Source organism: Lissotriton helveticus, chromosome 3_1 (genome assembly GCF_964261635.1).
Source record: "Lissotriton helveticus chromosome 3_1, aLisHel1.1, whole genome shotgun sequence".
Classification (NCBI taxonomy): Eukaryota; Metazoa; Chordata; class Amphibia; order Caudata; family Salamandridae; genus Lissotriton; species Lissotriton helveticus.
In genome coordinates this window covers 794,838,551-794,862,874 of record NC_136061.1, presented here as the reverse complement: position 1 = coordinate 794,862,874, position 24,324 = coordinate 794,838,551, and the positions used below count along the sequence as shown (strand labels likewise).

The 24,324-nt window shown below is 42.7% G+C and overlaps 1 protein-coding gene across 4 annotated transcripts in view; it reads left to right on the top strand.

Annotated features, from left to right (window-relative positions):
* SOX6 (SRY-box transcription factor 6) overlaps positions 1 to 24,324 on the top strand; it is a 789,572-nt gene that overhangs the window by 326,865 nt on the left and 438,383 nt on the right. For all 4 annotated transcript variants that reach the window (XM_078681028.1, XM_078681029.1, XM_078681026.1 and 1 more), the window contains one exon: positions 9,485 to 9,695. In XM_078681028.1, coding sequence (XP_078537154.1) covers positions 9,485 to 9,695 — 211 coding nt within the window. The remainder of the gene's footprint in view (positions 1 to 9,484; positions 9,696 to 24,324) is intronic.

The following is a 24,324-nucleotide window of genomic DNA, read 5'->3' as shown; positions in this document are numbered from 1 at the left end:
ACTATTTGTGACTCAGGGGCATATTAGCAAGGGCGTTATTGCCGCTTTAGCAGCAATTTTTGTCGATAAAGTGGCGATTTGTTTATCGCCCAATTATCAAGCTGTCACTAACAGCAGTTAGCGACAGCTTCCAGGCGCTAGCGACCGGTTTGGGGCCCGCTTTGCATGTCAGCTATATTTATCGCTAATGACATGCAAAGTGGGCGTACTCAAACTGGTAGCGGCGTACAGCTAACACAGCTATCGCCTATTAGCAATACCCAAGACGCGATAAAAAAACGCTCGCTAACCGTGATTAGCACCGGGATTTTACACCTGGTAAAACCTGACTTAGCCATAATAGTCAATGTGAGGTCGATTCTATGGCTAAGTCCCCACCTGCCTATTAGCGAGGTTTTCCTTAGCGATACGATTTATATCGCTGGAAATCTCATGTTATAGATGGGATCCGCCGCTATCACTGGATTTTTTATCGCTGTGGAGATAAACATTGGTAATACTGCGTTATCTCCGCAATAAAATCCAGTGATAGGAGGCGATAAGAAAAATCGCACTAAGCACGGTTTGCGATAATTTTCAAAAGTTGTTGCTAATATGCCCCTCATTGTCACAGCGGGCAGGAGGGAAAGATGCTTTAAGCATTCTGTCCCCAATGACAAAATGCGGTCAGCAGTGAGTACCACTGTAGCAATCTGTCTCATTTTCTTTCTGCCCCTCATTGTCTCATCTCTCATTTTCTCTAACTACCTTGCCCTGCTCTATCACAACCTGTTTCTTTCCCTCCATTTTCATCTACACGTGTTGCTGTATCAGTTGTTCTCCATTTTTCTCTTTCCCACTTTCTTTTTCTCACTTCCTTTGTTTGCAGGGGATACATCTGCCTTCTACTGGGCCTCCGATATTTTTCTTCCTGTTTCTCCAATGTGATCTCAGCTAATGAGTTACTGCATTTTTTTCCAAAGCTCTGTCTCTTAATGTAAGAATAAGAGTGGTGTACTCTACTTATGAGTAAGGTGCAAAATGTAGGCCCAGAATGCGCAAATATGACATTAAAAGAGTTACAAAGTCACGCGGGCAATTGACTGACAGTTACCATTAACAACTGCAGTGCCTTAAGGTCATTTTTCCACCCGATGAAACATCCACCAGCAGGCCTGCTAAACGCAGTTTTTGACTGGTCTCTCTTCTGATCATAAGTAGACTTAGAAGAATTTTCAATCAATTTTGGAGTTTTTTAAATTTTAAAGTGTCTGAATGATGATGGCACAGACTAATATGTATTACTCCCATTAATACTTTATCTGTAAATTAGGGGTAATATTTGCAAAGTTTATTATGAAATATGGCTTGCTCAAGAAATATGTGTAACTTACTCCCAAAGAAAGTTTTATGAATAAGTCCTAGGGTTCTTTTTCTCTTGGCTGCATTGACTGCTGTCAATTGTTTTCTTCATTCCCAGGTATTTTTTGCATACCTAAGCCTTTTACCTTAGATCAGCTATCAAAGAGTGAGCTAAACAGCATCTTGCAGAACCTTTTGGCCCACCGCTCAGTGGAGAAACATTAGCCCCCGCAGCATCCGCGGTGCTCCAAGCTCCAAGGGTCCCCCTCGGGCACTGGGCACCGGTGGAGGGCCCTTGGCCTGAGTCCTCCTGACTGGGTCTGGAGCATGGGGGACTCCCTCCATGTATATTGCAAGGAGCGGTTGGGGGGCATCAAGTTTCGTTACGCCACTGCCATATCTGTGTTGACTACTATGAAATTGGAGATCTGAGAATGTTAGCTAGAAAGTGCTCACCATCTGATTTCATGTCCAATCTTTGCTTGACAGAGAATTCTAAACAGTTCTCAGGTACCGTAGAGAATAAGCTGCTGGGGCTTGTGCACCACGAACACTTACCCTGAATAAACCCCTTAAATCCTGACATTCAAGACATTCTGTTGCTGTAGGTGAGACACGTTTTCTGTAATCTTTTTTGTGGTCAGTGTAGCTACTTCATTTGTTCACAACTTATATCTCTAGTCATCTGTAATCGTTTGACCTGCAAATGTCTCTGACCAAAATAATCCCAGCTATCCCGCATGCTAGCGCACATTATGGGGCAGATTTACAACCCCCTTGCATCACTTTTGCGCCAACATTGCGTCACTTTTTGTGACGCAGTTGCAGCGTAAATAATGCACCACGTTGCGGCCCATTTACAAAGTGACGCGTCTAGAGAGATGCGTCACTTTGTAAAGCCCTGTGTTATATTATACCTGCCTCAGGTACAATGGATGCAGGGTGTGATTTCCAATGCAGGAAAGGCTTTTAGAAGTGACTCAGTGAAATCTATCGGTTTCATTGTGCCACTTCTAGGATGCCACTGCGTCAAAACCTTACGCCTGCTTGGAATACGCCAATAGACTTGTCAGAATTTCTGAAGCATCTGGCAATCCCTGCGCCATGGTGCGCCATATTTTAAATATGACGCGTCTATGGTGGTGTAAGGCTTTTGCACACAGGCGCAGGGAAACTGATGCATCTCCGCTCCGATGCAGAGATGCGTCAGTTTCTTGTAAATCTGCCCCTATATGTTTGATTCATAAAACGTTTTTGCACAAGTATTTCCTTCACCTCAAAATTCAGAAGTAGATCACCTAATAAGCAGCAAGGGACTGCCATACATTGGGCCTGATTCACAAAGGACCTTTGCTCTCTTGGGGGAGTCTCCGTACTCAAAACGGAATCACTGAAATGAGAATTCTCATTGCGGAGATTCTGCCCCGATTGTGGAAGGAGCGGGGCTTCCACCACGAGTGCGCAGGCCATTTGTGAATCAGGCCCATTCTGTTTCATAACTTACATTCATAAAGCTCCTGGTGTCTTAAGGCATTTGAGAAGAGTCATGGGAGATTAGGCTTGTCAGTTGATTATCATTGCTACTGATACTATGAATTATTTTTTAGGCAACATTAGACAAAGACGTCTTTAAATCCGCTACTCCAGATCTATAGATTAGAATTTAGTTGCTGCTTTTAAATATCTTTCTTTTCAGATTGCCACACTTCTGCACGTGTGCTATAGCGCTGAGAAGTTTATTGCCACGTTAGCTTTTATAATCCTCATGTAATATGTTTTGGGCATGGGAGAAGGAAGGACTAAGATCAAAGCACCAATGAGTGCTACATTTCTTGTACATCCTGCAGTCAGTTTAATTACATATATTTTTGTATGCATTTCTTTCTGACAAGTGACTATTACCATTGAGACATAGATTTGGATCAGATCTTTCTTGGCTCTTCCTTTTTAATTGAAACCGTACGCGAGTGATCAAAGTATGGTGATTTGCATACTTCTCAACATCAAACACAGAAGAACTCTTGGGAGTCTTCGGAAGAAAATACTGGAAACACCCATTGATATCTACATAGGAGAGGGCTCGCAGACTCCGGGATCACGAGCAGCAGCGTTTGCCAGACCCAGCATACAACTCCCATGGCATGCTTCTGAATTAATGTGTTTCTTGGTAATTTCCTGGAATCTGATTGTTCAAATCAGTTATTTTTGATAATTCGCTTTGTAGTAGTGATATCTCTCGATATCACAATTTTAATGATTAAGGTTGAAACAATGACATTTTGGTGGCTCCTTATTCTTTCTAATTGTTCTCTTTGGGAAAGGTCAGTAAGGTTGAGAGAGAGAGAAAGAATGAGAGAGAGAGAGAGAGAGAGAAGGAAAGAGAGCAAGAGAGAGAGAGAGAGAGAGAGACATTGAGAGAGATAAAGATATGAGGTATCTGTGCATTTTTGTGCAGATTAGACAGAAAGATAAATTTTGGGATATATATATAGTAATGTTTCACGCCCACTGAGTTGCAGGAATCGGGGAGAGCAGAAATGCTTCATATTTACAAATATGGAACATTTCTGCGCTCTCCTTGCACTGGCACACTGTGTGCTACCTAGCGCTAATGCAGGCCCCCTCTACACCATGGTGCATGGGTGTCTGTGTTATGGGCAGGATTGTTTTTGTGAAGGAAGGCTTTGCTTCCTGCACAAAAACAATCTTTGGAATCATGTTTCTCTTTCTATGAATGATTCAGAATGGAAAAGGGAAATAACGAGGAGAGAAAATCAGCTTTTGTCCTTGTTATGCCAACCTTTGATAGGCATACTGATTTGACGCAAGCCCAGGTTTAGAACCTTTATAAATCTGGAATTGCATTAAATCCAAGGGTTAATGCAAAGGAACACCCAAGCTCCACCCATGGAATGTCCGCCAGATCCAAGTGTAATGTAACGCAGTGCAAGCCATTGCAAGGCAGCGTAAATCGCCCCCTGCAAGGGTTTGTAAATATTAATGATGCATTTCAGTTGTCCATGCTTTGCCTTGCACACTGCAAGAACAAAGCAAAGGCCCAAGTGTCTATGTATAAGAGAGTGAGACAGAGATAGGGGGTGTGTATGTGTATTTGTGAGAGAGACGTTATGTGTACGTTAAGGAGAGAGATAGATTAAAGCAACTGGAGGTATGGGTGTGCATATGTTGCCAAGATAATTGATATCTGATATTTTTCCATTAATCCACTTAACCTTGGGACCAGATGAAAAATGTGTCCCACTATTTTCATTTACAAAAATTCCTGGGTTTTGAAAAAAATTTTAGAAGTGCTTTTTCGTTAAAACATCACTTCTGTTGGAGTTCTACAGTTAAATACTGAGGGGCTCCTTGCAGATTTGTGTGCAAACATCATTTTGTTTGCCAAGATATTGTAGTCCAAGATCATTGATAAACAAAACTCATGAGAGTCTGATAAAAACATGTGACAGCGGTTGATTGTGAATGTTTTTTCTCGTTTAAGAACGCGTGTCCTCTCACAGTGTACAAGACTGAGATGCTAGATGTGCATTTTTTGTGTTTGCATTAAAATCATCATTGCCTTTTATGTTTCAACACTTTGGGGATGATTACGATGCGGTTTGGAAGGCCTAACGGCATTTGCTCCGTCCAAATCGGATCGGCAACGTGTCTTTCTGACCGAATCGGAATGGTTTCCGACCAACCGATTACGATGCGAGTTAGGCGTTAGGAATATCCTAATCCGAACCCGGAGCCGTACGGAGCAAACTCGTACGTCTCTATGGGCCGAACGACCGATTACGATACTGGATTCGGACAGCCTTTCCGAATTATACCGTCTGACTCGAGTCATCAGTCAGAATTAGACTTTGGGGGCCCATAGCAGGCCACCCTGCACCCAGAGCCTTTCCAATCGGGCCAGTAGGGGTATCCATGAGGCCCCCTTACCAGCCATTCACAATGTGGCAGGTCCCAGGGGGTGCCTGCCACAGGGTAGCTGACTTTCCCCACCACCCTTTTCTTTAATGGGAGCCTATGCATTCGGTCGGTGCGCAGTCTCCCATTGAAGTCAAGGGGAGGCTGACCGAATCATGTCTGGAAGTATGCAGATGCATTGTAATCGGTTGTTCTCTCGTGATCCGAGTTGGTCGGCAACCATTCCCAAACCGTTTCTATCGGAATGATTTCCGTACCGCATCGTAATTGAGTCCTTTATGTTTGTACATGCAGTACCACAGAGAGTACCGATTTCTCCTCTTTACCACTTGTGCAACTCCCGCATGTCTCTAACAATAGACGGTTGCTGCTCTGGAATGCATTCATTTTTGGAACTCGCTCTGCTGGCAGTGCAGTGACAGGATTGAGCGGAAACAACCTTTCTGCACCGTACAACATCTCAAATTGCAACTGGCTTGCATAATTTCCCATATTTCCCAACACCACAAGCCGCATTCAAGATAAATATGTAATCAAGGTTTGATCTAACTACACACAAACATTCTTTGAATTTCAAATTACTTCTCTCCACAACTTTTTTTTTTTTGCAGTATTTCTACTCCAAATACCTGAAAGTAGATGAGGATACTCTTTCTTTTTGTTTTCTATCACAGCAAAGAAACTCCACCCGAAAAAGTCAATATGTCTGAAAATTGCCCTCCATGGCATGACATTTCTAGTTATTAATTGATGCTATACATCCAAGGATGACAAACCTCCTTGAGGTAGGGCAAAGTGGAATTATTATCATGAAGATAGATTTCAGAATCAACCTCAATATAATTTTCCCTACACCTCCAGGAAAGAGCATAAAATCTGGCCTTGGGATGTCATTGCTGCATTTTATGAAAGTCCGGAAGTGACCTACCAAAACTGTTCTTACGTTTCCATCAGATCAGAGTCTGATTCCTTTTTTGTCACTGTGTGGTCGGTAGAGTAAGTGGAATTGTAGTATTGTTGAGTTGGGGTACCAAAATCCAAGTGTGTACCACCACTCTCAATTTGGGCGACAACGGCATAGTTTGACCAACAAGTGAAGGCACGCAGGCCTTTCCAGGATTTTTATCATTGTGCTCTTGATGGTCACAAAGTATTTCATGGACTGATTGTGTTGAGCTTGTAACCAAGCCTGGAGTCCTCGCTTGCATCAAAACACTGGTTTTCTGTTGTATCCAACATGATACAGTTGTGCCTGTTGTATACTGTCTGTGTCTGTTTGCTGCATCAAATTACTGCAAAGGAGGATAGAAGGATAAGGGATCCGTTCTTCAAGATCTGGGCAAAATTATCTTCCTAATTTGACAGGGGTTCTGTGGTTCCCCTGGAAGTACCTGTAGTTGAGGAGAGGAACCACATTAATGAAAGTGACAAACTTGTTTGTCTACATATGGGAGTAGCAACTGAGCTTTCAGGATTCTGCCCCTCTACACACGTTGTGATGATGGTGCTGACAGTACTAAAAACTCTTCATGACTATGGGCAGTATGCGTTGATTTGAATGAATGTCCTTGTTCCATCTTGTTCACAGACATTATGGTGTGCACTAACAGCACCGCTATGTCTCCTTTAAGGTTAAACTGGCTTTCTAGCAGTTTCTGAGTTCCCAAGTTTTAGGCCAAGTGTAACAAGCACTGAGATTGAGCAGCACAGAAGTATTAAATGAAATGGGCAATAAAACCCTTGGGAGTGTTTTTTTAGAAGATTAGTCTTACTTAATGGTGCCCGTAGGGGCATGTTACTGAGTTGTCGGGCATTTACGAATTGGAATACGTCATGGCTGCAAGAGAAATCCCTACACTCAGGGTTGGACTGAGAGCCCAAAGCAGCCCAGGTAATTTTGTAGAACAAGCCCCGGGGGAAATGGGTGTGTGTGCATGTGTGAAATACTGCTGCTTTTGTTACTGGGGGAAGATATTGCTGACCCACTGCAAAACCGAGCCCCAGTAACAAAAAACAGCACCCACTGCTGCAAAACAGGCTCCCACCCTTCCAGCCTCCTGGAAAAACGCCCTTTGCCAGCTACGGTCAATCTGGCCCTGCCTACACTAGCAACCAGTTAAAGCAAGCATCCATTTTAAGCTAGTCTGCCTAACATTTAAGTATATGCACAATGTTGACAGATCTCTTCCGCATACCATCGTGACATCCATTCTGCTGACACAGGTACTACAAATGGGAATATCCATTGCATAGATGAACCCTGGATAAAGCTGCTTTGTAAAGAGAGCAGAGCACCTTCATTCCAGTGTCCAGGTTGGCATTCATTCTGTTTGTGACTTTGCCAAACGTTCACTGATATCCTTCAGAAAGTTCCCGAAGGCCTACTTGTTCTAAATCCATAGGGCACCATTATTTAGGAGACTAAACACATTTAGCGTGTGCTTTGGAAATGTGATCGATCAGTCAGTTACTATGAAGAATCCTAGCAGTTCTCGAGAAAACTTAGGATAGTGGCACATCTTGCCTACCTACAAGAGATAGGTAAATGTTCACAAATATAGAAGTTTGTGGGTATTCACCTATTGCAATGTGTCCCACCTAGAAATGTCATAATCCATTTCTAACCCTAAACTTTAGAATGTGACAATTTCACCCGACACCAGAATCACTGCATGAGGTGTTCCTTATGGACATAAAGCTGCATTGCTCAGGGTTGGAGGTGAAAATTACGTATGCAAAGTGCAGCATGTGCACTCAAAATTCAGCTTAAGGGTGCAAAAATATTTGACCTGTATGTTACGTTCTTATTATTTTGAGTTTAGATTCAAGGTGAAGTCATTGCATAGGGTCCATGCAGAGTTATTGCGTTAGAAGCTGCCTTTAAAAAAGTGCTAGAATTAAACAAATTTGACAAATAAATCCACGCACAGCATCAGGAGAGAGAGCACAAGATCCCACGGCCCTCATGCAAAGTCATCTAAACGGAAGTAGAGACTAATATCCTCACTTGAAGTACACAGGATTATTCCAGGAAATTACTGCTGCCAGAGAGGAGAGGTATCCGATTCCACAAATAGACGGGCCTTTAGAAGTGTAGTGCATTGTAAACCACTATACTCTCTTGTACCTAGCCTGAACCACACTGGGTGCCAGTAGAAATCTAAAAGGAATGGGCTGCTCTTAGAATTTATATGGATGAAGGAAGGTTAGCCTGCCCAAACATTCCAACTATAATATTAAACCATGACAGATGTATCACCTTCTTAAGGGAGAGGAGTATATCATCTATTGATCAAGGGAATTAAAACAGTAACTGTTGACCTCATCATTAAAGTTAGCATTTCAAAATAAAAACATTCAACCTTGGAGATTGTCAGATTACTACTTCAACTTCAAAAGCTTTTAAGAGTATGTAAAATAGTACTACAAGAGTACTACCTCACCTACTCATAAATATATTTCTGAATTTTCTCCTTAGGAAGTTATTTAGGGATGTTTGAATATATTTAGGGGAGTCTGGATGCCTAGCTGAGATCTCTATGCCTTCAGAGAATTTTGCAAAACAAAAAACAAATGACACTGACAACCTGATGGACGTTTTCTCTAAAAGTATGAGAATTATCTTTATCATTTTGTTCTGTTTAAGACTATTAGGCTTTTTCTGTCAGTCCCAAACAGATAAAAAGTATGTCAGAACATCCACCCTAAATAGGGAAGATTGTCTGAGGTACTTAGACTGATTACCCGATGCCCATGCGGCTATCGGTCTAAGGTTTCAACAGGTGGAGCCGGAGAAGTCTTCGCCAACGTAAATATGACGGTTCATATAACTCTATATAGAGCTACTGTACCAAGAATTTGGAGCACAGGGTAATTCGCCACATTTGTGGCAGAGTTCTCTATCTGCCAAATTCTAAATAACCCCTACTCCTTTTGTAGGATGTTAGTGCAATTTACACTAGCAGCAATTATATATTGGGGTTGATTACACCAAGCAATATAGCATGGTATTATAGTGAATGATGCGAAGGGGGCACATGTCTAAGCTGGTAGAGGTGATGGTGCTTGTATACGTGGGCTGGACCTCAGCGTCTAGCTCTAAGTAGCTGAATTACATTTATTCTGGTTTTATCTGAATTTTTCCAGTTGATGACTATAATGTGCCATTTATAAATGCCTGTGGACTTATGTGCCTTTTTCTTTGCAGGAATCAGAGAGCAATAAGTTATGTTCCCTATATTCCTTTCGAAATAACTCTACCTCACCACACAAACCTGACGATGGAGGCCGTGAGCGCAGCGAGCTAATGAGCTGTGTCAATTTTGGAACGCCAGAGCGACGCAAAGGAAGCCTTGCAGATGTTGTGGACACACTGAAACAGAAGAAGCTAGAAGAAATGACAAGGACGGAGCAGGAGGGTATGTGTGACCTGCTAGTCCAGGAGTTTGCCTTCTTTAGACTATGTGGGGATTGGGAGCCTCTTAAGTGTATAATCACATGTTTAAAAATGTTGACCACGGTTGTCATGGTAATGGGACAAGATCCTCACAGTAGAGCTAACAAATTACCTTTAGTCCTTTTGTGTTATGAAATGTTCTAAATTGAGGATAACTGATGGGACACCCACAATCCCCAATAAGCATCTGCAAAGCATAATTGACCTCTAAACATACTGGTGCATGTTGGAATATGACACTTCACATTGCGCACCCCTGTGCATATTTTGATAATCTAAAACACATCTGGTTACACGGATGCAAATCTGTACACCCCAATGCAAACCTGGTACATTGATATTCATTAGTGATATTCATACAATCAAATACATATCTGTAAACACCAATGGATGCATTGCTATATAGTCCAATTCACATCTGATTTCACCAATGCATAGCTGTATATAAAGCCACTGACTCTACGGTACTATTATTCAGCTAGACCCATTCAATGAACATGTTGATACATCAGTAATTTCTACCTACATTTACATATCCCAAATAATATTCACATTACCAATGTATGTCCAGATGCACTAATTCACATCAGAATAATACAGGATATAACTACTCACAAAATTCACATTTTGATGCGCCAGTACACATCTGAATACACCAATGTACACCAGCCTATGAAAATATAAATATCTGTTAAAAGCAGTGCTATCCAGATGTTGCAATCCATATTTTGACACATTAGTACACATTCAGTCACAGGAAGACATATTCATGTAGAGCAATAACATCCGGAAACAGTAAGAATATACAAGTATACAAGACACAACCAGATACACCCATGTATATCCAGCTATGCTTACACGTAGCAGGACAAATATGTGTATCTCAGTCAAACATTGCGCATGTAGCTGCCCTAGTGCACTGGATATATACAATTGCACATCTGGAGAGAACAATGAGTATCAATATACACCATTTTACATTAAGGCCCACATTTACAAAGGTTTCATGTGAACTATTTTTTAACATAGACCCAACACAAAATTCTTTTTTGTGTTTACTCAGGAATGCAAATTGTTATTTGTTTTGCTTTGTAAAAACAAAGTAACGCAACACACCACATTGCACTTCCTTGCATTACTTTGAGTCAGGGAGGTGTTCCATGCAGGGTGCATGGTCATTCCCATGCATCCACCCACGAATGTTGACGCATACTACACATATCAAATCTTGCAGACATGGTTTTGGGACAAAATGGTGCACTGGCGTAAGGAGGGTAAATATCTTTTTTCCCCCTTGCTATTTCCTCTTTGCATGTGTGTTGCATTCTGCAGCAAACATTCAAAGACGGAATAGCCTCAAAGGATAGTTTTGTGCAGGAAAGTCCACCTTCTTGCACACAATCTATTCTGAACAGAACACAGACACCCTTGCATTATGTCTCAGGGTGCCTGCATTGTCGCTAGACAGCACAAAGTGAACAAGCCCATACAGAGAGCAGAACTGTGCAATTTCTTTGAAGATATGGTGCTGTTCCGCTTTCTCCAGATGACACAATGCAGCTTAGCAATTTTTCTTGATTTTTCTTGCTGTGCTGTGGTGCAGCACTTGTTAGTTAATCTGGCCCTAGATATACATAGGTATGCATTGATTGGTGGTGGCTGTTTGGGTGACATGAGCAGCCCTGTTCTGCTTGCAGAGGATTGAGAATGCTGTCCTTCCCCTTTCGAGCTATATCTTACAGAAGAAAGAAAAGGATAGCCAGTCCACTGTACGTGTATAATCCTCACTTAGGTATAGACTGACCCCATGGGATGTGACAGCTCTTGATATGACAAACATTGTCTTGCGGGATGGCATTAACATTCACAGTGTGTTTTGAGTTTGTTTATTGAACCTCATTCAAATGTCCTCCAGTAGTGGCCCTTATAGTTTCTGATGTTTCTGCGTTCCCCCACTGGTCTGCCCTTAGAATGTGTAGAAGGGTCTTTGCTGCTGGAGAGTGGGAATCTTTTTCAGAGAGGCAGACGTTTCCCCATATCATGCTTTTCCCAGTACTTGCTGGGGTATATATCCACTGATCTCAGTCTTCAGATCTGTGGAGCAGTTCTTAATTTGTAACAAAATAAGTGCCAGAGACCTAGTCAGAGGCCACTGCAGCGTACTCCACCCATGGCACCTGCTAGCGCTTCCAATAATATACATAATGCTGCAAGCGCAAAGTAAGTGCTTTTATTTCTTTCTTTACTCTCCACTTTCCCGTCGTATGTCACACACCACTACCCCCCACCCAGCCTCGCCCCTGCACCGCTATCCCACAGCGTTACCTGTGCGATTCGCCACTGAACGAATCCATGGCGTTAGCCTTAAGAGGCATGTAACCCGTGCTCTGAAAGAAATTCGTAAATTTGCAGTTAAGAATGAAGAAGTGCTTCATGGGGCCTTTTGTAGGCCATATATTTGCAGGTAGCATTTTCTGTACGAATTGTAGAGTGGTCACTAGGAATCATGGGTGGCAGATTTTGGAAGAAAACACGAGGCTTCACAAAGTACCAAGAGAATTATCAGTTCTGGCTGATTATTAGAAAGGCTCTTTTATCCTGAGCTCAAAGCATGCGACGCAGTGACTGTCCCATCCCCACATGCTGCTGATGAAGTTCATGTCTGTGACATGAGTGGCATTGACATGGGCACTTTATGACACTGGCACCTGCGTTTCTGGATCAGAAATGGAGGTTAAGGCAAGTGTGGAAGGACTGCGAAAGGCCTACCTCTGCCTACACTCAGATACTTCCCTGGGTTCAGATGTGTTTCACAATCTGTACATGAGTTTCCAGGAGGCAGCAGTGCCAGTCCCAACCGTGTCTTATTTATGAGGCAAACACTTGGTTGTTAAGACAAAAAATTAGTCACTTACTATAAAGTATATCCAAAACCAAACCAAAGTTGCCCATGTGTTTCATTTTATTTTATGCTTTATGGCAATTATTGTAATTCACTTAGCACTCATTCTGGAGTATATTCACTGCAATGGTGCCTCTAGTGAAAGGTCCAATTTTAAAAGCACTTGGGAAGCGCTGTATCTCATTAAGCCTGCTGCTTGTTTGCTTTTAATACCTTGTTAGAGTTGAAATACCTTATTAGAGAAAGCAAACCAATGCTATCAATTTGTTTTCTCCAAACCAAATACTAAACTTCCTTCGAGGGTGCTTCAGTGTCTGAGGGCAAGTGGTCTAATGAGAACATGATTTGCGCCACAGCGATGAACGAGGGCAGCGCGCGCAGCCTGGGAGTGTGTGACCCAGCTGGTTGAAGCGGATTGTGGGTGGATGGAAGCGATCAAGGGCCGCGTGTAATCTGGAACCTTCTGTTTGCGGGGAGTCAAGTGAGCGCCGAAGCATAATGCGCAGCTGCTTTGCTCTCTCCTTAATAGTCAGAGTGCAATGAATACCATGCCTGGTGCCTCTCGTGCAAGGGAAGATGCGTCAATTTGTGAAGTAAACGCTCTTTGAGGTCACCCACTCCCAAGGAGTGTATTTACTGGGGTTGTATCGCGTATAAAACACAAGGTGATATCTGTGGAGCTGCAGCAGCTTTTATTGTAAAATAATATCAATTGCAAATAAGCTGGCTCTTTTAAAAATTGTAAAAATGTATTTCCTAGAGTGTTTGAAGAGACATGATTCTTGTGAGTAAGAAATGCAGAATGTTTCGCTCCCTTTAACACCTATGTTTAACACACAAGCCACCAGCCGGAGTAGTCAAAACACGTAACCTCTCTTAACACCTTGTAAAAAGACAGTTGTATGTCAGAATATCGAGGACAAAAACTATAGGTTTACCAAAATATCATGGCCAAAATGTAGACTACTTGAATGTCATGATGGAAGAGGAGTATAGATTTACTATTCGTAACTTCACATCTAAGTACTATGGAGATACAAATATTGTCAAGGTACTTATATGTGGAGTACTTTATTGTAATCCTTTACATACCTATATTTATTACCTAAATCTCAATAGCCTGGTGCTAAAACAGACATCTGTGTTCTATATAGGAATACTGAACACTTATCTTCCTTTAACCACCTTTTTTTTTATCTCAAATCATTTTTATTGAATTTTTCAAAAGAACAAATAAACAAATAAGTAATAACACAATGGTAAAATGATAATGAGCACAAAAATACTAACAAATAATAAAAAACCATGAGAAATACAAAGGAAGTAAAAAACAGCAAGTTACTCAAGTGCTTTACCATGGAAGTCGCAGTGAAGTTGAAAAGAAAAGAAAAACAGGTGGTCTATCAGACAAGAATTTCACGTGTCAAAAGAGAAAGTACAATAAAGGAGTACCACAGAGGACATAGTATTCTATAAGCAAAGCATTATAGGAGATTGAGATAATTTTCACAGTGGATCGTATGTGAGGGAAAAGGCATTGAGGGATCTCCATAATTTCCTGTGTGAATTACACCAAGGAGAGGCGTGAAGTGAGATGTTAACCACCTTTTAAACCGACAATCAAGCAGGCTGCTCCTGACCACTTGATTTAACTAGGGTCTGATGTTATGTCACATGGGATTTGAGCCCCGGTGATTAGTATGCAATGAAATAAATTCATGGGCCCAAGGATGTACTTGAGAGCTAAATACCAGACTTGCCATATGCCAAGGCTACCTTGTTGTGATTCCACCTTGTGCCTCTTCCTTATACTACCTGTCTCTATATCTCACTATTGTAGGTTATTTGTCAACACTGCTTTTTTCATTTGCATGGTATTTGCTCACTCCCTTTCTCCCTTTTATGTTTTTCTCTCTTGCTCTGGATCAAAGTCTGATGATGAAAAATACATCCCAGTCACCAATAATGAGTGTCTATACTCACCGTCTGCAACCCCAGCCACAAATTAAGCACGGGTAAGGCTGCGTCCTGCAGATGAGGAGGTGGCCGTGGGCACCATCACTGTGGAGGTGATGAATGAGAATTGTCTCATGTAGCTACACCCCCACAACACTCAACAAGCCTTCGGTCCATGATGGAAAATTCAGACTCTGATCTGTCATAAGGCACTGCTGTGCCACACTGATGGCAGTCTATGTGCTACATAAGTGCTAATTGACAGTAATCACAGTAAAGGCTACACTAAACACCAAGATTCATGGGTGCTCATGAGAAAGGCAAGATGTTAGGGTAGGTAGAGATGGGACAGATAGAGAAGGGAGCAGAGCAGTCGAGGTGATGTAGAATATTTTTGATTTTTGCTGAATTTAGCACTTGGGAGGACCATACTCAAATGGCAGGTGATCAAGACTGTGGTATCTTGGCATGGAAGTGGCAGACAGAGGTGTGGAAGAAACAGCCAATGACCAGATATCTGAAGAGGGAATAACCCAATGTGGATCCAGGGGAGTTAAACAACTATCGCCCGTCCTCACTATTACCAGCAAAAATGCTGGAAAAAATGGTACAGCAACAGGTAGTTAACTTTATTGAGGGACATGATATTTTACATGATACACAGTCCGGATTTCGGAATAGCTTCAGTACCGAAACCACACTGTTGGAAGTGGCAGAGTCAGTAAGTATGACTGTGGACGCTGGAGCATCAGCTATATTGGACCTATCTGCAGCGTTCGACACGGTGGACCACCTAATCATGGTACAGAGACTCCAAGCAACAGGAATTGGAGGTGTGGTACTCACCTGGCTGAAGTCCTTTCTTAAAAATCGCATGCAGAAGGTCGCCCTTCAACCCTACCAGTCGGAACCCAAACAACAATGGTGTGGGGTACCACCGGGGTCGGCCTTGAGCCCACTTCTTTTTAACATATATCTGGCTCCTCTGTTCACACTCATAGCTAACTGGGGTGTGAAGGCGCAGAGTCATTGTCCATGTTTCAGTGACATCCAGGCTTTACTATGCTAACAGCCTGCACCTGAGCCTGCCCGCCTATCTTGTTAGGAGACTGCAAATGGTACAGAATGCGGCTGCAAGATTGATTAGACAAGTGTCGTTTCGACATCACATCTCTCTGCATATAAGACAACTCCACTGACTGCCGTTGGTGAAAAGGATTGAGTTTAAGGCCTTAATTCTGGCCTTTCTGGCATTACATGGCAAGTGCCCTAGTTACCTAAAACACCGGCTATGCCACTACCAACAAACCCGCTTCCTCAAGGTCCAACTCTCAGAAGCTGCTATGCACATCTCGCTGCGCCAAAGCCCGCATAGGAGGCAGATCTTTTACTGTGTTGGCGGCTAAGCTCTGGAACTCTTTGGCGAATAATATTCGCCTAATCCAATCAGAGCCGACTTTAAGAAAGTCCCTTAAGACCTGGCTCTTTAGCCCAGGTTAGATCTCGTTGACCTTGGCTTGACACATGCATCCTACCGCTATAGCGCCGGGACACTTCTGTTGGAGGTAGCTGTCGTGCTTTATAAATGTCTATATTATTATTATTATTATTATTAACAGTGTCCTTACTGGGATCCCACCAATGACTTGTACAAATACTTTGTAACTCATAGCACTTGCTTGTTACATCTGTCTAAATGCACAACAGCATCCCACTGGAATTCCTACTTTATTCAAAGCGTTTAATCATTCTAAATTGATTGCCTTATGATCTTCCATTATGATTTCTTCAATTGAAACAGACCCTGTGCCCAATTATAGGTATTAAGGCTAAATATTCCACTTAGGTTCATTATGTTTTATATGCTGGATTAATGGCCATACCTGGTGACTCATAGTGACTCTTTATATTCGTTCTAGGCCCACTGAATTTTCAGCGTAGCTAAAGATGTTAGTGATCCTGGTAAGCAAGTATCCTATGGAGATAGCATTTAAAGTTTATTTATCGAGACCGCAGACATGACTGTTCCAAATAACGCAGAGCCTTACTTTCACTTGATGGGACTAAAACCACGCCACTGTGCTGTTCTGAAAATCGAGGGTATTGGGCATCCAGTCCTATTGCTGTGTCGTTATTATTATTCCTAGTCTCTCTAAAATCCAGTTTTCTATCAAATGGTTATCTTGCTGCTTATTTATCTCTCCCCCCACCACCACCGCGGTCCCATACGGTGGTGACATTTATGCAGAATCACTGACAATTCTTTTTCTTTCTTTATGGGCTTTTCACCATTCCCCAGAAGTTGTTTAACACCAACTCTAGAGATTCTTCTTCGACCGCCTTTCTGAAGAATATCCTGAACTCTTGGCTAGATAAATCTCACTATCTACCCATGTTGATCTCTGCCTTTACTTCTTCCTTCTAGATTTAAGTGAGTACCGCTTTGTTCAGTGAGGAACCGCGATATAATTTCCTTCTCTTGTTTCGATTTACCCATTTAAATAATACATTTTAGGTGCTGGGATTCCGTTATAGATTCATGTACTGTGCATAATCCAGCTGTCTACTGTTTGTCGGCAGACACTACCAGTAACATCTCCTGTAAGAGGGACTGAAAAGTTACAAAACCCTTATCTCAAGCACTTCAACCGCCTCGGGCTTCACTTTTAATATTCCGTTGTGTAGGACACTACCAGAGACATTACTGGCCAACCTGGACTTCCAGCTGCCAAGCCTTCCATTGAGGTGCCACTCCTCTGGACTATCCGCCATCACGTAAGAGGGTAATATGCCCCTTGGCAAGATCAGGGGCAAGCAGGACTTTGTGGGTAAAGCAGCTCAGGAAGTTCTCTCTGCTACTGCATGGAGAGTGTGTCCAGAACAAAGTGATAACAGGCAGCCCAGAAGGAAGACAGTCCTTTTGGAGTGGTGGCTGGTTACATTCATCAAAGCCTTCAAATGTTTTGTCTCTCTAAAATCACAGACAATTAAAACAGTGGTCCAAGAAAGTAAGGTCGAGTGTTTCCATATTATTTTGCCAAGGAAGTTATTATTAAAACTTAATTCATTTTCTTCTACCAACTGGAAGTTATCAAATTCCACCAATGCCTCCTTTAATAAAATGTTTCTGGTTAATTTGTATTCTAGGCAGAATTCATTTACTCGAACCATTTAAAAGGGATTATTAAAGAATAAAATATATTATCTTGATTCTGTAGATATCTTGAGGAACATTTTCTATAAAGGAGGACCACATGTAGCTGGATCAAACCTGATGTGAAACAGACATGACTGAAAAGAGGCATATGACTTTAATCTCCAAGCCTTGGAACCCATTTGCATTCATAAAGCACTTCCTGCTTTAGTTTTAATTATACACAATGGGTGCATTATAGCCAGTTAGCGGGCTGTGATGAAGACATGCAATGTCAATTATTGGCACTTCAGAAGTGACGTGATGCGAATCATGAATACTGAGATTTCTTATTCCTCTCACAAGCTCTTCACCGAATTCGGCATCAGGCAACATCCTGATTATATCTTTGGCTAATGGCTGTGGAATGATGCTGTCATAGTGGAGTTAGAAGAAATGCAGAGACAACACATTGTGCATGTTGAAACCAAGATATTCTCCCAGTGATTTTCATATATTTTCTTTTTTAGATACATAAACATAGTTTGGTATGTTTTTATGTGTTTTCTTCAAAGTCATGTTACTAATAAATCACCTCAGGTTCATTCACAAGTAGAGTAGTAAAGTTGCACCTGTCAAAGTACTCCAGTAAGCAAATGCAGATGTATGGATTTCACGAACAATCCCAGCAGTACACCCTTAGAGCTGCACCGGGCACAGGTTTCCAGTCATACTGGCATGTGACATATTCTTCAAGCTCCCATTTACCCAACATGTAAATCTTCATAGGGTAGACAAAGGCACTGTGTGGCCAACTGGTAGCTGGTCACTTGAGGTAGGCAGCGATTCTTATGTGTTAAATGTGTGATTGCTTCAGGTGGTAAAGTGACTAGGTTACCTAGCTGCCAACACTTGTTCAGACAAAGGCACTATGGTGCCTGCAGTTCAAAGATATACTTTTTTCTATTTTTACATGGGGGTGGGGGTGGAGCCTTTTCTTTCCGTGGAGAACAACTGTCCCCTTCATCCTCTCCAAGTTTGGAGCAGAGAACGTGCTGAAGGGGAATCAGGCTGTAGCAAATCTCCAGCCAATTCCAGGGTGCGGGATGGGCGGATTGCGGTTTGTAAATACCCATAAATGTGCCTATTTATGGGTATTTCCAAGCTAGCAACAGTAGCGGTCGGTGGTGGGAGTGCTGCCGGGCGGTGACGTGGGAGGGGCATATAAATAAATAAAACGAATTTCGTTGCGCGCACTGCATCGAATTTGGTGATGCAGTGCGCACAACGAAATTCGTTTTATTCACTTATAAGTGTACTTACCTGCCTTTGGCCGTATTCCATAGTTTACTACCCTCCACGACTGCCCCTCCCCCGCCCCACGTCACCTCCTGGCAGCGCTCCCACCACCGACCGCTACTGGCTAGCAAGACTAACCATGCCTCATTCTACCCACTTCCCACCCTGTATGAGGGATATACTTCATATTTCTCAGCAGTCGTGGTGAAGAAATACTCCATAGTAAATCAATGTACTCCTGACAGGTTTCCTTTTGTGATTTCCTGAAAGGCATGCACGTGTACCCGTTGGGTTATGAAGTGTGAAAGGCGATCTATCAGCCTGAAACTCAGGACTTTTTAGCCCATATGTTTGGGAATTTAACAGTGGAAAACAATGGCATTTAGTTGAATAGAAGCTTTGGTCCTTTATTGCCACTGACTTTCTAGCACTGGTTGATAGAACCAGACACATGTTTAATAGCATTTATATTGATTCCACCATGAACCTAGGAGAGATGCTGTAATATACCTAGGCTAGAACAGGAAGACAATTGAGCTTTCTTAACAGATATATATGTGCTTGCTGTCATATCAACCCTAGCGTGATTAGGCTGGGCGCGGAAGGTTAATACAGGAGCACACTAAGTGCATCAGATGAAGGGGGAAACCTTCTAATGCTTTGTATTCTACATTCCTTTATTTCTATCTTTTTCACACCTGGATTATACAGTGAGGATGGGAAGCATGATATGGTTGAGTTTACTAGATACAGCCTTACATAAAACCAAAAGCATAATTGTGTTTACCATTGTGGGGTTAAATGAAATTAACGCTTTTGGAGCGAGGAGGGGTAGCAAGAAGACTATTGGTTCCATTGAATAGCACCACCCTGTGTACATTGAATGAAAAGATTAAAACATAAACAATTCTCTAGATGGAATTGTGACATTTTTAAAATCTGATGATACGCTCCTGGTGGGCTCCAGTATGTGCCTGGTGTTACTGCTCTCAAAGTGGCCCCTGTAATAGAGGTCAGTGAGCATCAGTTGGGAAGACCAGCAGATGCTTCAGAAGAGGTTTCAGGTACATTGTTCCTTCTTCTGTGGGTGGACTGGTTACCACAATATTCCATCTTTCCTGGATGGCTATTTGGTTGAATTGTGGCATAGGTCCATCCTGGACCACATCGGCCACCTCTCGCCCAAGGCCTGTCAGTCACCAATGCACACTGCATTATTATTTACCATCAATATGTTCCAGTGAGCCCTGCTATCACTTAAGAAAGATAAAAGCTGCATTGCATCACTATTTTATAATTTCTCGTACATTTTAATACCTGACATTTTTTTCTCGCTTCAGCTTTGTTGATCTTTTTAATTAAATGTTGAAGAGCCATGTGGTGTTCTTTAAATTTCATCAGTCTTCCTCTTTAACTTTGCCTTGTTAGATCCAGCCTGTGCCATCTTGCTCTGCCGTGACATTGTTGGCTCTTTTGAAATTGTGACCGACACATCAGCACATGCCTGCTTGACATGTGACTCGTCAAGGCTGTAACCATATTGCAGAAAATATGTCGGACTGGGTGCCATAACGCAAGCAGGCTGTGCTAGGGAGGCCTTGAAACTTCAGCTGCACGTGGGAAGGACATGCATTCTATCAGGAGATAGTAAAACTGCAGATTACACATTTTACGCTGCGTAAAAATAAAGACGAATTTTGTAGCACGTTAGAAATATTTTCCTAGATGTGAGTGATACTGACCAAGTCAACACAGAGGGATAGCTTTAAAAATTGGTTATCAAGGCATTAAAGTAAAAGGTGGTATTTATTAAGAATAAACCCAGTACTTAGGACCCGGAACCACCCACGCCGAGCCAGACCCCCTCACAAAGCTCCCACTGGTCAACAGACAACAGCTGCTTTGGGAAGAGGGTCATGTTTATTAAATAGGAAAACGCAAACATTACATGTTTAACCTTCATATCATTACTTTAACACAATATAACAGTACACATATAATAAACTTGAAGAAAAACACATTTTACATTTTTATAGTTGTGTGTACATAGGGTCAAAAATATTTTACAATCTAACATTGATGCTGTTCTTCTTTGCCTTATCTTCTTGATGTCGATATTGCATTTATTACCTTCTTCCATACTTTTGTAAAGCGCTCTGACATCCTTCTGGATCTTGTTGGGACTATATAAAACTTTATGAATAAATAAATAAATAAATAACAGGTAGATTCTATTAAGTCATACTGTCCTATTGAACCCTCCCATTCTTTACCTATCCAGCACTAAAGTCCAGTCAACCTTCATCCCAAGGAGAACCACACAGGTGTATACCACCTGCATCCTTGAGGTGTGGTCCCCAGTCCTCTGATTCTTGCCCACAAACAGAGGGGCCTGCTGCTCCAACACCAGGCTGTCTGCAGGGCTCATAGAGTGTGAGCAGGGGCAGGAGCCCCATGCCCAACACTGACTAACTGTGAGCCATTTCCCCAAGATGATGTCAACATTCTCTTTGGGGGTTCAGCTTGGTGTCTCCCTCCCTCAGTGCTGCCCTAGGAAGTGTGTTGCAGGACTCCCGTTGCTGTTGTACAGCAATCTTGGTGTTCACTTTTCCACCACAAGGGCAACCAGGGCCAACCGGTACTTCGCCCTCTCCACCGAGGACTAATTCCAGAGTAAAGGACCAGATTCCATCAATAAACAAATCAGTGCTCAAGTCCGACAAGTGAACCCTATCTCTGTGAAGCATTTAATCCCCCCTGAGCAACTTGTGAGGTATTCTCCAAAGCCAACCCTGACTTGAGCACAATTTGACCATTTCAGTGTTGAGGCACCTGACTGATACGTTCAGAGCCCTTGATCTCATGTCAGGACCCCAACTGTGTTACGGGGTCATGTGTGATCAAGCAATCCGCTCCTTGGGAAAGGACTTACGCAACCGGGTGAAGTCACTAAACAAAGTCTCCCTGACTGCCCTATGTCCCAACTTAACCATGTCATTGCCGCTGACGTGTATAATGATCAAGTCCAAGAACTGCAGTCCCACATGACCCCTTGTCTCTTCCACCAGCTGGCGAAACTGAGAAATCCAGAGGCCCCTCGTACCAGTCCATAGGAAGAAGACACCTTCCAAATTTGCAGGTTTTGGCTTTTCATGCTGCTGCAAACTGTAGTGGCCCACTGCATGAAGGAGTGGCCCAGCAGACATATCACTTTTGAATGTATACAAAAGAGAGAAACCAGAGTGAGAAAAACAGTATCACAGAGTGGATAAGATGCAAAACACAGAAAGTCAGAGCAACTCAGGGCGTACACATTGCTTAAAATATGATGGTGACCACCGGCCAATCCGTTTCACCTCATTCTCAAAGACAACCCTGCACCCGCAGTAAAAGTCACTGCCCCAGTCCTGAATGAGTGAGCCTGTAAACCTGCTGGATCAATCCAAAAACTGCAGAGATAATTGCATAACACAGCTGAGTATTGATACCTCGACAGGCAATCTCCATTAACATTAACAGACAGCACAGGGATTGCCCATGTGGTCAGACAAAAATGTATGCCCTTGTAAGTGTAACTGGGCACATAGCAGATCCCTGGGCTGCCATGAGCTCGACCATAACTCCCTTCCCTGTGGGATCAGCCTTGGACCTCCTTAACTTGAGCACATGCCTGTCTAGATGTAATTGGATGTCCAACAATTGCAGACCACACCATGGATCGGATTTCGAGTTCCCAACTAATTCACCTACTCTAAATGCCACAGAGATTTTTGTTGAAAACAAGACTACCTCATAAGGGGAACTGCAAACTAGAAGGAGATTGGCCAGCATAGCCCACAAAATCTGCACATTCAGTGGTCTCCTTCCATCCTTAACTGTGCCCTCAAGCCTGGCCCATCCGGCTAAGGCCTTACTCACCAGGAAGTCACTGCCCACACTGCACATGCCCCTTGGCTTGGCAAAGAAGCCAATGGCAGCCAGATGGGCTCTTGTGTAAGGTACTGATCTGCCCTGTGACATCAATGACTCCAGGAAGAGGCAGGTGGTCGTGGGCGAAAAAAGATCTGACACCCCTGTTCCCTGTAAGAAGGCCCTCTAAGACTTAAAATATTTCTGCTATGCCCTCCGAGTGCACTCACTTAAAGTATCTGCCCCTCAATGCGATAAGGCGGGACTCCAGTCTACGTCCAAAGAAATGACAGAAACTCTGTCATCAGCTCCACTGCTCGTGGATGAAACTCCTGGATTATTGTAACTTGGAGCGAGACAAAGCATCAGCTGAGTCAGCTGCCTGATTATGAATTCCAGGGACATTCTTAGCTTTAAAGACAATGTTCAGCTTCAAGCAAAGTAAAACAAGATGTTTCAGGAGCCTCAGTACCTGACTACAAGAAGCATCTTGCTTGTTAATTTCTTTGACAACCGACATATGGCCTGTCCAAAAAAACACTGTCCTGGAAAAGATCAGACCAGATGTAGACTGCATCGACAATGGGAAACAGTTCCAAAAAAGCCACATTCATACTCAACACAATCTCATGCCACTCGGCTGGCCAGTCCGCCATGCACCATCGTTGCCCAAGTATGTCCCCAAAACCAATACTGCTCACTGCATCAGTAAACAGGCCCAAAGTCTCGCTAGTTACCAGCGAGGTTGGCCAGACTACTGACCCATTTAAGTGTTGCCGAAATGCCCAACAGATTCTTAGGTCCTCCCTCACCTCAGCTTGGAGTCTAGTGTGATGATGTTTCTGTGTGAGACCGACCGTTGCCCTTGCTATTGACCTGGAAAATGGGGGGGCCCATGGGAATAATGCAGAAAGCGAAACTGAGTTGGCTCACGAGAACCTGAAGCTGATTTAATGTTACATTTCTATCTGAGAGAGTGTAATCAATTGCCAGTGTGAAGGCCTGCACTTTGGCAGGAGGAAGCCTGCATTCACCAGTGTCAATCTTGGTTCCTAAGAAGGACATGCTAGTGGACAGGTCAACTGTCTTTTCGAGTGCAAGTGGTACCACCAACTCTCTAAACAAAGAAATCAACTCCCACAGCACTCCACTACAGGCCCCAGAAGCAGGAAGAACCATGACACGGAAATCATCAACGTAGTGTATGATATCCATTTAACCAGTTTTGTTGTAAACAACCATTGCAACATTGAGCTGAACTGCTCAAAGTAGTTACAAGAGACTCCATTCACCATTGGCATACATTTGTCATAGAAATATTGACCACCATACTGTAAACGAAGCAAGTGATAATCATCAGGATGAACCAGCAGAAGTCTAAATGCAGACTCA